The 14785-nt window shown below is 44.0% G+C and overlaps 1 protein-coding gene across 1 annotated transcript in view; it reads left to right on the forward strand.

Annotated features, from left to right (window-relative positions):
• The window catches only part of kiaa1549la (KIAA1549-like a), a gene marked incomplete at its 3' end in the record, with an annotated part of 128153 nt that overhangs the window by 61090 nt on the left and 52278 nt on the right, over positions 1–14785 (forward strand). Inside the window, exons 7-9 of the mRNA XM_084555773.1 lie at positions 27–195; positions 13028–13087; positions 13837–13997. Of these exons, the coding sequence (XP_084411899.1) occupies positions 27–195; positions 13028–13087; positions 13837–13997 (390 nt within the window). The remainder of the gene's footprint in view (positions 1–26; positions 196–13027; positions 13088–13836; positions 13998–14785) is intronic.

The following is a 14785-nucleotide window of genomic DNA, read 5'->3' on the forward strand; positions in this document are numbered from 1 at the left end:
CATATGTTTGCGTGTTTTATCCCCAGATCCAGAGCGTGTCCCAGGAGCCCGGCTCGCCCTCTGTGAGTCTGGTGTACGTGGTGAAAAACCAGGATGCAATTCTCAACGGGACGATCTCCAGCGGGCTCCTCAACCAGCTGACTGCGGAGCTGGTCGGATACTTCCTGTTCTACCCGCCGCTGGTCATCGCTGAGCGTAAGCAAAAGCGTAATCACATCATTTTAACCCCCGAAGCGATCGTGTTGAGTTGATTTTTAGAATCGGGTTGAATTCGGGTCTCGAATGAGGTCAGGACGTTGTTCACACATTATCTGTATCAGCTCTTTGAGTGTTTCAGGCCTTTTATCATAAGACACCACAGGCTGATCAGACCTGGTTGTGTGTCACATAATCATTTCAATGCACTTCTTTCCTCTTAAAAATGTCTATTCTCTTCTTATTCCTTGCACATTTCTATTCTTCTTTTCACATCACTGCTAACAACAGTTGAGCAGTGAAACAGTGTGAAACCAGCAGGCCAAATGTTGCGTTGCCCAGCTCATACGTGGACTCATTCTTCTATCGATCAGTAACCCCACAGCGCACCTTTGAGCAGAGTGTTGCTCAAACTGATGCCTTGTGAGCACACAGCAGAGTTCTTATATGATGAGATTCTGTGTGATATTTGAGAAAAAGATAAAAACAATGTCCAACAAACACATAAAACCGACATAAAACCGGTTCCAGTTTTTCATATTGTTTTATCGGTCTTATTTGTTGTCTTCCACCTTATACAACAACCAGCCACAAGATTATAACCACTAACAGGAGAAGCAAATAACATTGACCATCTTGTGACAGTTCAATGTTCTGCTGGGAAACTTTTTTGACCTGGCATTCATTGGTGTGGATGTTACTTAGACATGTAGCACCCACCTAGACCAGACCAGGCACCCCCACCCCATAGCAATGACACTCCTTGATGACAGCAGCCATCCCCAGCAGGATGCAGCCTGACACAGACACACACACAAAAACACTTCAGGAACAACTCAAAAAAACATGAAGAACAGCACAAGGTGTTGACCTGGCCTCCAAATTCACTAGATCCCAAACTGATCAAGTATCTGTGGGATGATCCACAGAGGCCCCTCCCCTCAAAGGCCCCCCCCCACTAACAACGTCGTGTTGCCAGACACCACAGGACACCCTCAGAAGGCCCATGTCCATTCTCTGATGGGTAACCACAAGGGAGACCTGCACAATATTAGGAAGGTGGTCATAATGTTATGCCAGACCGTAACAAGTAATTTATTGTTCAGGATGTTCAAGCGTCAGGGTCAGGAGGAGATTGTGTTCTGACAGATAATAAAACACTATTTTTCACCACCTCACACAGAAAACTGATCAGGAATTGATAATCTAGTCTCCTATGTACCAAACACATTTAATGAGCATGTTCTGTAATTGTTAAATATCAAGAAGAAGCTTATAATCCTTTCCAGGTGGATAAGTTTCCCTGCAGAAGCGTTTCCATATTGCAGAAAGGTAAATAAGTGAGTTAGTTCAGGTAGTCTCCTGCCGGCTTTACTCTCTATCACATTACTTCAGTTATGGCTTAAGCTGCCAAAGGTCTGTCCACTATTTTGCTGAAATATACTTGTACAGTATATTTCATGCGGGTGTTTTGATTTTATTTGTCCAGACTAATGCAGTATTTGAGATTGTCTGGTACACTGCTAAAGTAACAGCATTCATCGTAACAACATTCAATTTGTTCTGGGGATTACCTAGAGTAATGTGGACAGTGTGTTAGGCGCCGGCACAAATCTCACTGACAAACATCCCAAATCTTTTGCAAATAAACCAGAAACAGCAAGAAGTGAGACCCGAACAAGCCTGATGATTATGGTGCTTTACATACAGTGATCCCGGCTTTCCTCAAACAGATGGGTTTCCCTCTACGAGCCGGGTTCTGCTCAAGGTTTCTTCCTGTTAAAAGGGAGATTTTTCCATCGCCTACCAATCGCTTTACGTACACCTTGAGTGTTACTTGAGCGCTCAGTGACGTCATGGACAGGGTTGTTCTGAACAGCTACATATAGGGTGGAGAAAACCCAAATGGTTGGCTGACCAACCTGACAAAGGTTGAAGCTAGCTCACCTTTCATATGTATTACCTTTCACGTCACCTTGTTGCTACATACCGCCGGCTTAAACTAAAAGCCTGTCAGAACCCAATCTCCTCGCCGCTGGTGTGGACGTAGCATTAGTGCTGCTCTGACGTTTTCAGGCTTTGGGTTTTGCAAAGCCCGAAGGACCAAGCACTGGTGGAACTACTCGGACCCACTGTCGGTATGGTGGCGGATACGTCGTTCGGACAGACGACAAAACTAAATTCACAGAGCCAAAGGAAGTTTTTTACAACAACATGATCATCTAGAACAAGAGTGTCCAAGTCGTTTTGGTTCAGGGGCCACATACAGTCCAACTTAACTCAAAGGGGGCCTGGAACCAGTAATATAACAACCTATAAATAATGACAACTCCAAATGTTTTCTTTTGTTTTATTGCAAATAAGTACAATATGACAATATTTACATTTAATGAACTATCCTTATACAAAACAACCTGAAATATTTTAAGAAAAATAAGTGCAATTGAACCGCATCGGCGCCATCTGCTGTTAAGTTTTGGGCTCTCATTGATGTGTTATGTTTTGCAACTCTTACGATCACAGTGTGACCTCTAGTGGACAAATTAGGAATTTGTCTTCTACGTAATTTTGACATTGCAAAGTAATTCTGCGGGGCCAGATTATACCCTCTGACTGGCCGGTTTTGGCCCCGAATCATATGTTTGACACCACTGATCTAGAATGAATAAACTAGACCAACTGATCAGCATAATTCAGGAGGAGAGGCTAGCTCTGTCCTTCCTAGCATCCTAGCCTTCTAGCTTACAGTACGACTTCCCCTTTTCAATACAGACAAGTGCCACCTGCTGGTATGAAGAGTACGTATGTACTATTGTATTGTCACAAGATGGTCAATGTTATTTACTTCTCCTGTCAGTGGTTTTAATGTTACGGCATTTCATAGACTGCACATTGAGCCATAGTGTCGTCTGACAGTTTCCACTCTCACAATATAGATTAATCCTGAATTCCCTACCCTATTGAGAAGCGGGTCAAACATACGCTAAGTCATGAATCATGCATTGCCCTGCAGTGGACTCGATGGTTCTTAGTAGTCAGTGTTGTTGGAAGCACTCCACATATGCTATGTAAGTCTGGCTCAGCCGAGCAAAACACAGTACTGCACACAACGACCAAAACAACAGCGGTTATGTAACGATGATTAAAAAAAAAAAAAGTGGTCTGGTTTCTGTTAGACGAAACAGCAGCAATGGCCTCATCAACCAAAATCAGTTGGGTTTAGAAGTCAATACTCTTCACAACCAACAGTCCTCCATTCTTTCTGAGCCTTTCAACATCAAAATGAAGCTCTGAGTGTAAATATCTTCTTTTAGAATTAAAGCTAGGTTCTGGAGCATGGATGTGGGCACATTCTCTATCCGTGTTGCGATTTCAATTCAAACCTTCCACCGCCTGAGGGAAACACAGAAATAAGGTATAAATAACACTGGATCCCTTGCACTTTCTTGGCGGTCTCAGATGATTTGATTTTTGATGTACGATGGACAGCATGAACAAATCTATTAGTGTCAGTCTTGGAGAAATAGATATTTAAGAGGTGCAACAGCAGAGGAGACAGTGGATAGGTTCTTAGTCATCCAGGTCGTGGTACAATTCAAAAACGCTAAAGAAAGGCAGCTGGACTTTTCTTGAAGACGTTTCACCACTCATCCAAGTAGCTTCTTCTACACATCCAGTTGCCTTTCTTTAGTGTTTTTGGACGACTGGGAACATTCACATATCAGAAGATCTTAAATTCAGGTCTGTGGAGCTTTTTGGTCATCCAGGTCAACAACGGAAACAAAACAAAGTCCTCCAATCACAGGTGAGTATCTGGTTGTTAACCAGTTGAAGTCAAATGAGTTTCAGGTGGGCACTACCCACAGACATTGAGAACTGAAGAAGAAATTATGAATGGAACGTCTTCAAGAAAACTCAAACTGGTCCAGATGCTGTTGTTTTATCTTATTTTATGGATATTTCAAGTCCAATTCTTAAGTTCTAAGGGGCTGGTGGGGAGTTGGGGTTTGAATAGGAACATCTGTGGGTGTTACCCATGTTTATTTAAAGCCCATTAGTCCTTTAGAACTGAAGTCCAGTGGCCTTTCTTTAGCGTTTTAGGTATTTTTTCAAGTTCTTCAAGGTAGAGGATAGAAGGTCTTCTGGAAAACATTTCAATATCCAGACCCTGGTTGATTTTAACAGGGAGAGAGTCCTTCCAGTTTGTCACAATGAGCTGAAATAACACCACAAAATGTCAAGTTAGTACAATGTCAGAACCAATCATCCTGGCCTGTGATGTGTCAGTGGTGAGGCTAAAATGTCAGCTTGAGCGAAACTCTTCAAAATGACAGCCGCACATCAGGTTGTTTTTGATAGTGTCTCGTTGCACAGACTCCTAATGCGACTGAAGCGTGTAGCCGGAGCCTCGTGCAGATGAATTCCTCGTTTTAATGTTCCCGTTTACGGCCGTCTGTAAATGATTTGGAAAGCATCGCGATTATCCAGCAGAGAAGATGGCTTGGAGGTGCATCAAGTGAGAGCACCATGACTGAACTCTAATTTGTTGGCTAGACACCATGAATTGTGGATTAGACAATGCTAGCCAAGTCTTCATGTGTAGCCACAAGAGGAAAGCAGACGTTCATTGATGTGGTTGTCCAAAAATGAGAGAAATAAATGAAGGAAAAAAATGTCTCAGACTATCCTGAGGAGAAGCCACATCCAAATTGGACAATTTATGGCCTGGACACACAAGACCGACGTCAAAGAACTGAACGGAAACAAAGACCGACCGTGACGTTGTCTCATGTCTGGGCCATAGACTGTATTTAAATATGGACAATGCGCCGCCACTTATTAACATTGTCCAAACTGACGCTAAGAAAGAAATGCCACTCAAACATTATGTTTATCTGTCCTGCTAACATCTGTCTCTCTTCTAGCACTAACCATCATAAGCACAACATTTCAGATGGTGTATGATGTTCAGCTTGCTTTACTCTCTGGGAAATATCATAGATTTTAGATGTGTAGATTTGTAGATGAAAATATAACTAGGGCAGCATAATTAAACATTCAAACAAGAGGCGGGGTCCACCCTGGACAGGTCTCCAGTCTACCACAGGGCTAAACAGAGAGACAGACAACCATTAGAATCACCAATGAACCTAACCAGCATGTCTTTGGACGGTGGGAGGACGCTGGAGAACCTGGAGAGAACCCAGAACCTTCTTGCTGTGAGGCATCAGTGCTAACTACCACGCCACTGTGCTGCTCATAATCAAACATATTCTGTGTATTTGAATTGAATTTATTGGAGACCAAAAAGACAAAGGCGGATTATTTACTTTTGTTTAATAATCTGCCTCGTGAGCACTCAATTCACTAAAGACACAAGTCTGTAGCAGAAATAGTGTTTGTTTAATTTGGTTCTGACTATTAAAAGATGTTAGAAAACATGGCTCTGTAAGAAACTGTGTTCGTATTCCACTCCTGCCTCCGATGCCATCTGTGAGATTTTTAAAAAGGGCAAACAGCTGTACAGCTCCTATCATCTGAATCGTGCCACGGGCAATCTGTTGTCCATGTTGTCCCCCCCTTGGCCGAGCTAATTTTAGCCTGGTGAGATTAGATCAGAATCTAGTTGTGCGTGCTCTCAACACCCAAAGGGATAAAACATCACGGTTCACGTGGTCGCGCCCAAACACACTTGGCACCCCCCCACCGCACCACCACCACCACCACCGAAACGTGTTTATTTATGGTGAAAGAGCAAATGGATCCATATAAACTGACGAACTAGACGCATGAGTGGTCGGAGAATGATGAGTCCGGGCGTCAAATGGACAGAAGAATTGACTGTATCTGCACTAAGAGCATAAATGGATGATCAGCTCTCGTGATCATGACCTTCACTATGTGCCTACATGCAGAGGACTCAGTGTCATGTTAACGGGAGAATCATTCTCGACAAAATATGTTCATATAGAGGTAACAGATTAACTTGAACATCAGTAATTGGCTAACATAACGCCACTGACACCTGTCCATACTACAGTATTTACATCAAAGGGTAATGGTGCGTTCAGGAACCATGTTGAACATAGGACATACCAGATATTTCATGGACCTTCACGAATACTATTTTATTAGTGTTTTATTTGTAATTTTCACACTTCGCACTTTTCAAATTCATGCCCCGGGCCAGATTAGGGCACACACACAAAAACACTTTAGGAGCAACTCAAAAAAACATGAAGAACAGCACAAGGTGTTGACCTGGCCTCCAAAGTCACTAGATCCCAAACTGATCAAGTATCTGTAGGATGCCTCACAGCGTGAAGGTTCTGGGTTTGAATCTATTGGCCGACTGGGACCAATGGATTCTGGTTCTCCCTGTGTCTGTGTGGGTTCTCTCCAGGTACTTCGGCTTCCTCCCACCGTCCAAAGACATGCTCATTAGGTCCATTGTTGTTTCTAAATTGGGCACAGGTGTTTCCACTGAACCAGGAATATAATTTCCTCTTTTACCTGAACGTTAATTTTAGGTTTATTCAGTTCATTTCTCTTTTTGTCCCGGTTCAGTTTAGCTTCTGCTGCCTGCTCATACTGGCATTAAAAAAGGACCTCAAATGGGAGCTGAACATCAGCGCTCTAATTAAAAAAGCAAAAGCAAAAAGCAAGAAATTCAACCTGCCAAAGACAATGATGGTTCACTTCTACACTGCCATCATTGAGTCCATCCTCACCAACTCCATCACCACCTGGTATGCTGCAGCCTCTGCTAAGGACAAGAGCAGACTGCAGCGTGTAAATCGCTCTGCAGAGAAGGTGATTGGCTGCAGTCTGAAGTCTCTTGACAAGCAAATTCCTTGTATGTACAAACATGCTTGGCAATAAAGTATTTTCTGATTCTGATTCTGATTCTTTAAAGCCGTCTCTCTCTGATTTCTAATAACGACGGTGGCGTCTTAGACAGCGTAAGCCAGGGCAGCCACTCTGTGTGTGTCAAGCCGACAGCGTTTAATGCGGCGGTCACTGTTTATTCTTTTAATTAAAGGGCTGATGGATGAGATGTAGAGAGCAGTACTCAGGGGGCAGCGCTGCTTAACACCGCTAGAGATCTGAAAAGGTTCAGTTAATACATATATTTACTTTTACTTGTGCTGAGGATTTAACATATAATAATTTAATCATTTTACGGAAACCATAAGCTTTCATTACGGCCCATAAATACTGAATACTACACGTAATGGAAGGCTAATCATAAGAATCTGTCCTGTCATTATAAATTATTTCTCAGAGGCTGCAGATGCTGTCCCACGTCCTTCGACCTTTAATGTTTGCTCTTTGTCTTTTATTATATCTAGGACATATTTATGATTTTTGCTAATACTTTATAGTCTGCATTCATAATTATCTAGTCCATAGTTATCTCCTTGCCCTGCAGTACGCTGGAGATCTGTCCAGGGTGTACCCCGCCTCTCGCCCAATGACAGCTGGGATAGGCTCCAGGATGAATATTTAACTCCTCTTTCATATATCAAACTCACTGGCGGGGACGAAGCAGCCTACAAGAGGGAGGACGGAAGGAGTCTGGTCTCATGGTGTGAGGACAACAACCTCACCCTCAACACGGACAAAACCAAGGACATGATAGTGGACGTGAGGAAGGAGAGGAGCCCTCATCATCCACAGTTTGTCTGGGACCTTGAAGTGGAAAGGGTGAGCAGCTTCAAGTACCTAGGGGTCCACATTACTGAAGACCTCACCTGGTTACTGAACTCCACACAGCCGGTCAAGACGGCTCAACAGTGGCGATACTTTCTGAGGAGGCTGAGGAAGATCCTCACCAACTTCTACAGCTGTGCCATTCAGAGCATCTTGACCAGCTGCATCACCGTGTGGTACGGCAGCACTACGGCCATGGACCGCAAACGCCTGCAGGGAGTGTTGAAGAGTTGAGTGTTTAAGATTTTACATTGTTAGGCATTTGGGTGGACGGCAAAAGAAGAATTTCATTGTACAGGGAAACATGTTTCAATACGGTGCACGTGACAATAAAACTCCTTGAATCTTTGAATCTTGATAGAAGGAGTCACAGAGGACACCGTTCCTCAGACTTGAATTAAAAACTGATGTCAGGAGGCCGACTACGTCATCGAGTTTGTAGAACTCGTCATGCAGGCCGCCAGGACCTGGAGATTTATCTACGTTTAGTTGATTGATGGCTGAGATGACCTCGCCTCTCCTAACCTCACCCAGCAACTCAGAAAACACACTTCCCCCGAGCTGAGGGCGGTTTCATCAGAGGCTGAACTCTGGTTTTCCTCGTCCTCTGATCTGTCTTTTTTTTTTTTTGCATTTCAGCTCAATGTATTTCAACGTGTCCTTGTTGTAGTTAACATTTCTCATCTTGTTTAATTCACTCTGTTCTCCGACAGTCCCCACAGATCAGCATCAGATCTGACCACAAATCTCAGCTCTATCATTTTACGGATTCCACTTTTTAGTTCACATGAGGTTGTTTCAGACATTTTAACATTTAGTTTCCAGAATCCATTGGACCGAGCCTTTAACCATTAGATGGTCTGAGCCGTAACTCAGAGGTTTAACCTGAGAGGAAATATAAATTCTGTCTATTCTGGTTTTAGTTTTTGAGTCGAAACTTGTGAAGTGGGTGGTGTGAGGATTAAGGACTCTATACAGATCAGAGGGAGATGCATTGACACATATTTCACTTAATAATTTACCGTCCCGGGTTGTTTTAAAAGGCGCAGCAGCAATCCTGTCTTCAGCACAAGTAACTGTATTAAATAATAATAATAATTATATTAAATCCCACATTGACAATCTCTTTAAACTTTTTTAAATAACTGCGTTTCCTTGGTCCGTTCAGGCGCCGTGTAAACTTTAATAATGCGTAAATTCTGACCAGAATAAGAGTAGAAGACTTCCTGGTATAGTGTCTCTATGATTGTTAAAAAAGACACCAACACCACCAGAGCTGTTCTCACCATTGGAAATCTCACAAAGTCCTTTTTTTTGCCAAACATCATCAGAGTCTTTGTGACTTTTGAGACGCAGCTCTTGTAAACGCAGGATGTCAAAGTCAGTGTTCAGGAGGAAGTCTCAGCTTACTGGACTGTAAACCTCTCACTTTCCTCGAAGCTACTTTTAAGAGACACATAGGTGTAGAGAAATGAAATGTGACTTACTGAGGACTGGGCTCGTCGTTTCATCTCTGCTCCCCCGAGGACAGAGGGAGGGAGATTGGAGGAGGACGAGAGCCTCACCACTTCACCTTGACTTAATCCATCTCCACTCATTTGTTTTGGGATTTGCAGCAGTTTTGACTGTTTACTACGGCTGCACTTCAGGTTCTGCTTTCTTTCCTCATCGATACTGCTGTTGGGGAGATGGGGGTTATACCGTGTTAATAATGCACGTAGAATAAGATCACGCGTTTTTATCAGTCCGTCATTAAATTACCGTAATGCTGCCAATATTGGATTTAGCGACAATTAACAGCAGCCTGTGCAGTTCAGACTTGGCATTCTATGGACAAATGTATGTAAGATTAAATAAAGTATCAGCGTATTTAACTGTGCTGGCTAGCTCTTATAAAATTAAGCTAGCTCACGTTTCGTCCGGAGTCGTTTCCTCCAGGTGGATTTTAAACGGTAGCAGTCATTTTTGTTTGTGATTAACACAAATAGCTTCACATGCTACGTGAGTCCCATACGCTGTCCGTGCAGTTTTCTCCGTCTTTCAGGAGCAATAGGAGAAACACAACGCTAGCACAAAATAGTTTGAGACGTCCAAAAATATTTCCGTTATGAGACAATAGCGGAGTTAAATAGACTCTGGCGAGCTGCCATAGTATTAAAATTGTTTGGGAAATCCTGTTTGATCGCTTCCTGATTTCCCAAGTTACAGTTTGGGCCGAGGTCATAACAGAATCTACCTTATTAATGCGTTAATTTTGACGACCCTAGTTATGACATAACCACAATTAGTCCACAACAATTTACTCCACTTTGAGTAAAGTTTGCTAGAATCCACAGAAGTTATTGAGAAAGTGTATTTATGAGTCATTTTTGCATGATTTGCATGTCCCACTGATAGGTTAAGGAAGTTTTGCCTTTTCATGGGATTTATTGACAACATAGACATACTGCAGCCTCATTATATTAACCACCATTACGTTTAATTTCTTTATAATTACATTATGCGGCTACATGCTGGTGAAATGGATGTGTCTGCACGTTGAACAGATTCTCTAAAGCACAGAGTGAGTCTGAACTTCACACTTCAGCGAACTTGTTTAACTGGAAGGGAAGAGGGAAGGCAGAAGTGCTTACGTACCAACAGCGCCACCGGCCCGGACAGCGAACGCTCAAAGGCCGGCAGACAGCCAGATAGGAAGAGTTAGGCCGAGACAGATGGTGAAACGGGCAGATGGGAAATAAGGACGGAGAGGTTGGCGGATGAGCAGGACACGGAAAGAGGTCGACGGACTGAGAGAGGGATGTTGTGTGTTTAGAGGCGGAAGGAGACAGTCGGTTGTAGGGGAAGGAGGGATGGACGTTTTAGGAAATGGATAGGCTGACAGGTGAACAGGTAAAGAGTGAGACAGGAAGGAAAAACTGAGAGGTGGTGTAGAGGCAAGTGTAGAGGAAGTGAGGGAAATGGACGGAGGGATGAGAAGGGTGGGAGTCATAGATGGATGATGCTAGAGGAACCCAGAGGGACCCTCTGCCTCCGTCTCGCCCTGGTTCCTGTAACGAAAGGTGGAAGAGGAGGAAAAGAAAAGAGCAGGATGGGGAGGGTGGGGGTTGAGAACTGAGAGGGAGAGGGTTGGGACACACCTTTATAGGTTAAGGAAATAGAATGACAGTGGAGCGTGGTCTTGTTCCTGAACTTAAGTTATAGTAAATTCATTCATGAAACCTGACACGAGTCAAACCCCCCTCCCCTCCCTTCCCCTCCCCTCCCCTCTCTGCACATCTCTTGTGTTTGCATGACTTCCTAAAGCTTTTAATCAAACCGAGTCTGGAATAATTCAGTGTGCACCAGGAAGAAATGTCACAGTCTGAGGTTATTTTTAATCTTCTTATTCTGTGTGAAAATGCGTTTGAGGAAAGTCGTGGTTCCTGAATGTCTCCATGACTTTGGTTCCTACCACCAGATCCACCGTGCTGATCCATCGATGGCGGCATTTTCTTTTCAAACAGAGAGCAGTGACGGGAAGAATACACCATACGCTAGCGATATTTGTATGTTCTTCTTGTTGCACTTGAAACTAGAGGCTTATCCAGGCAACCGGAGACACGAACGTCCACCAGCGACCAACTGTCAGCTGAAAAGAGACGGTCGAAGAGTAGCTTGCTCTATACATGGATGGGGCTTTTGATGTGAACATTATCCAAGGATGGATTATTGGCTGGACAAACAGAGTCTCAGATGCACTCAGAAGACAAAACGTTTCTGTTGAAATTAATTATCCTTACCCCAAGGTCTTTAAGTTGACCTCAGAAGTCATATTTTTACATATAGTATGTCAGGGCTGTTTGAACGTCTACAACATATTTTAAGTTACATTCATTTACTCCTGTTTTGATAAGTCTTTAATATGTTTTTGAAAGTTATTGAGCTCTCTTGAAGTGAAACTGTGTGTATTTATGAGTAATTTCCAGTTGACGCCAACCGTCAACCCTGCAGTCAGTGGACAACCTGCTCTACCACCTTAGCCTCAAACGCCCTCGTCTGTCGGCCAGACAAAGGGAGTCTCAGATTCTCAGAGCAGACAGCATTTCAGATTAAATATTTACAAATCAAAAGATAAAAGAGTTTTCTTGTAGACATTTCATTCATAATTTCCTCTTCAGTTCTCAATGCCTCGTGGGGAGTTTGGGTTTTTATCAGGAGCATCTGTTGGTGGATCCCACCTGAAACACAAATCCGTTAACAACCAAATACTCAGCTGTGATTGGAGGACTTTCGTTCCGTTTTTTTAACCCGAATGACCGAGAAGCTTCACATACATCTCAGTTTAAGGTATTCTGAGAAGTCTGTGAAGGTTCCCAGTCATCCAGGTCATTGGAAAACCAAAAAAAATGCTAAAGAAAGGCAACTAGTAATTCTCTTTTTCTGTCTATCCCCGGTCGGCCTTAGGCAGATGGGTCCCTCCATATGAACTTTAGGTTCTGCTCAAGGTTTTCCCACCTTAAGGCTTGTTCTGGGGGTTTGAGGCCGGGTTTTGTAAAGCGTCTTGAGACAACAAACTCTACAAGTCCAGGTGCCTTTATTTAGCTTTTTTTGGCATGCCGATTAGCTCTGATGCCTCACAGCAAGAAGGTTCCGGGTTCGAATCCAGGCCGACTGGGTCCTTTCTGTGTAGAGTTTGCCACACATGTTCTCCTCCCACCGTCCAAAGACATACTGGTTAGGTTCATTGGTGATTCTAAATTGGCCGTCAATGGTTGTCAACGGTTGTCAATGGTTGTCTGTCTCTCTGTGTTAGCCCAGTGATAGACTGGAGACCTGTCCAGGGTGTACCCCAATGACTACCCTTCACAGGACAAGCGGAAGATGAATGGATGTATCCTGATTAGCTCATATGTCATTTAAAAATAAATGTCACACTCAAAACCAAAGGCTGCGTGTCCGTTATATTAAACATGACCCAGATACTGGTCCGTTCTGATTATTTTGCCAGTTTCTAATAATTTCAAAGGCAAATGTTGTTATTTTTGTACGTTGACAACATGGGTGTCGTCCCCCAAATTAAGCTCTTTAATCGGCCTTTCTACCACCATTAACTTTCTCTCGCTCTCTCTCTCTACAGCCCTTGAATACCATAACCTCAACACGTCGACGGCAACCAGGAAATACTGGGTGATAACGGGTAAATGAACACACACGCACATAAACACACACAGACACAGACAGAAGTACCGCTGGGTGATCAGCGGTAATCAAGAGCTGCATCGATTGGACAAAGCAGCAGTTAGTTAAATGTCTGGTGCACGCTGTTGTGCAATTCAGCAGAATAGTATTGGCTCTCTACATTTCCCTCCCTCCCTCCCTCCCTCCCTCCCTCCCTCTCTCTCTCCCTCCCTCCCTCCCTCCCTCTCTCCCTCTCTCCCTCCCTTCTCTGCTCAGAGTGTCTTTAGCTGCTCTGTTCCTGGGAAAAACCTATTGATGTATAATTCACAGCTTCCTGGCCGGCCGGGGCGAAGGGAGAGATCGCTTCACATCAAATCACGGCCGGGTGTGAATGATGCCGAAGAGTGTGTGAGTGAGTGAGTGTGAAGCCTGAAGCCTGTCCACTGCTCCATCTCACTTATGGCCTCTAGTAAGAGATGCACTCAGGAGAAAGATTGATGCTTACACCTGTGTGTGTGTGTGTGTGTGCTGCAGTGTGTATGTACAGGACGATCATCCAGTCCCTCTCTATTATCAGCTCCTGTCTCAACACTGTCCTCAAATGATCTCACTTCACACATACTTCCCCCTCTCTCTCTGTTTCTATATACATTAAACATTCATCCCCTATCATCCCGTCCTCTTTTGTCTCTGATTGAACTCCTCTTTTCTCTCCTAAACCCCCCCCCCCCCGACAACCCCTGTCCTCCTGCTTGTCTCGCCTTACAGTGATCCAGGATGTGGACAGCTCCTCTCTGGAGGACAACTACCAGAGCTTTGCCAATCTCATGGAGCAGCGGCTGGCTGAGCTCTTCCTGGTGGCCGGCAGGCAGGGCTCTCGGACGGCACGGGCCCGGCGGGCCACCACCGTGGGGGGGTACACCGTACAGGTTGGTGCAAATGCGTGCAAAACCACTACTATACAGTTTACATATATATAGGAATATATATATATATATTTGAACACAGATTTGAGGTCATGACTGTGATTGAATCATCAGATGTTGTGACAGTCCGTTCAGACATTTGAGATGCTGACTGGCAGCCAGTTTAAGGGGCTCATCAAAGTGTAATATTTAGTGGCAGGACGTCCAAGGAAAACTGCGAGCTGACGGTAACCTACTGTCAGCTCCGTCCCTCTAACCTCGTTGGCAGGACTCTGTTATAACTGGAAACAGCAAAGTTACCAGTTCTGAATTATCAGCATTACCTCGCACAGCTCCAGATTTAGCACCATGGACAGCGCCGCTGTCACTGTCAGCTGAAAACTGTTGCTGCACTTTAGCTGTCAGAAAATGAACAGATTCAAGATTCAAGAACTTTATTTGCCATTTTTACATACACACAGTTTGGAGACTGTGGGGATACCACCGATCAGTCATAACATTATGACCACCTTCCTAATATTGTGTAGGTCTCCCTTGTGGTGACTCATCTGCCTTCTGAGGGTGTCCTGTGGTGTCTGGCAACAGGATGTTGTTAGTGGGGGGGCCTTTGAGGGGAGGGGCCTCTGTTGCTACTTGATCAGTTTGGGATCTAGTGAATTTGGAGGCCAGGTCAACACCTTGTGCTGTTCTTCATGTTTTTTTTTTTAGTTGTTCCTAAAGTGTTTTTGTGTGTGCCTGTGTCAGGCAGCATCCTGCTGGGGATGGCTGAGTGTCATTGCTATGGGGGGGGC

Source organism: Chelon labrosus, assembly GCF_963514085.1.
Source record: "Chelon labrosus genome assembly, chromosome: 11".
Lineage (NCBI taxonomy): Eukaryota > Metazoa > Chordata > Actinopteri > Mugiliformes > Mugilidae > Chelon > Chelon labrosus.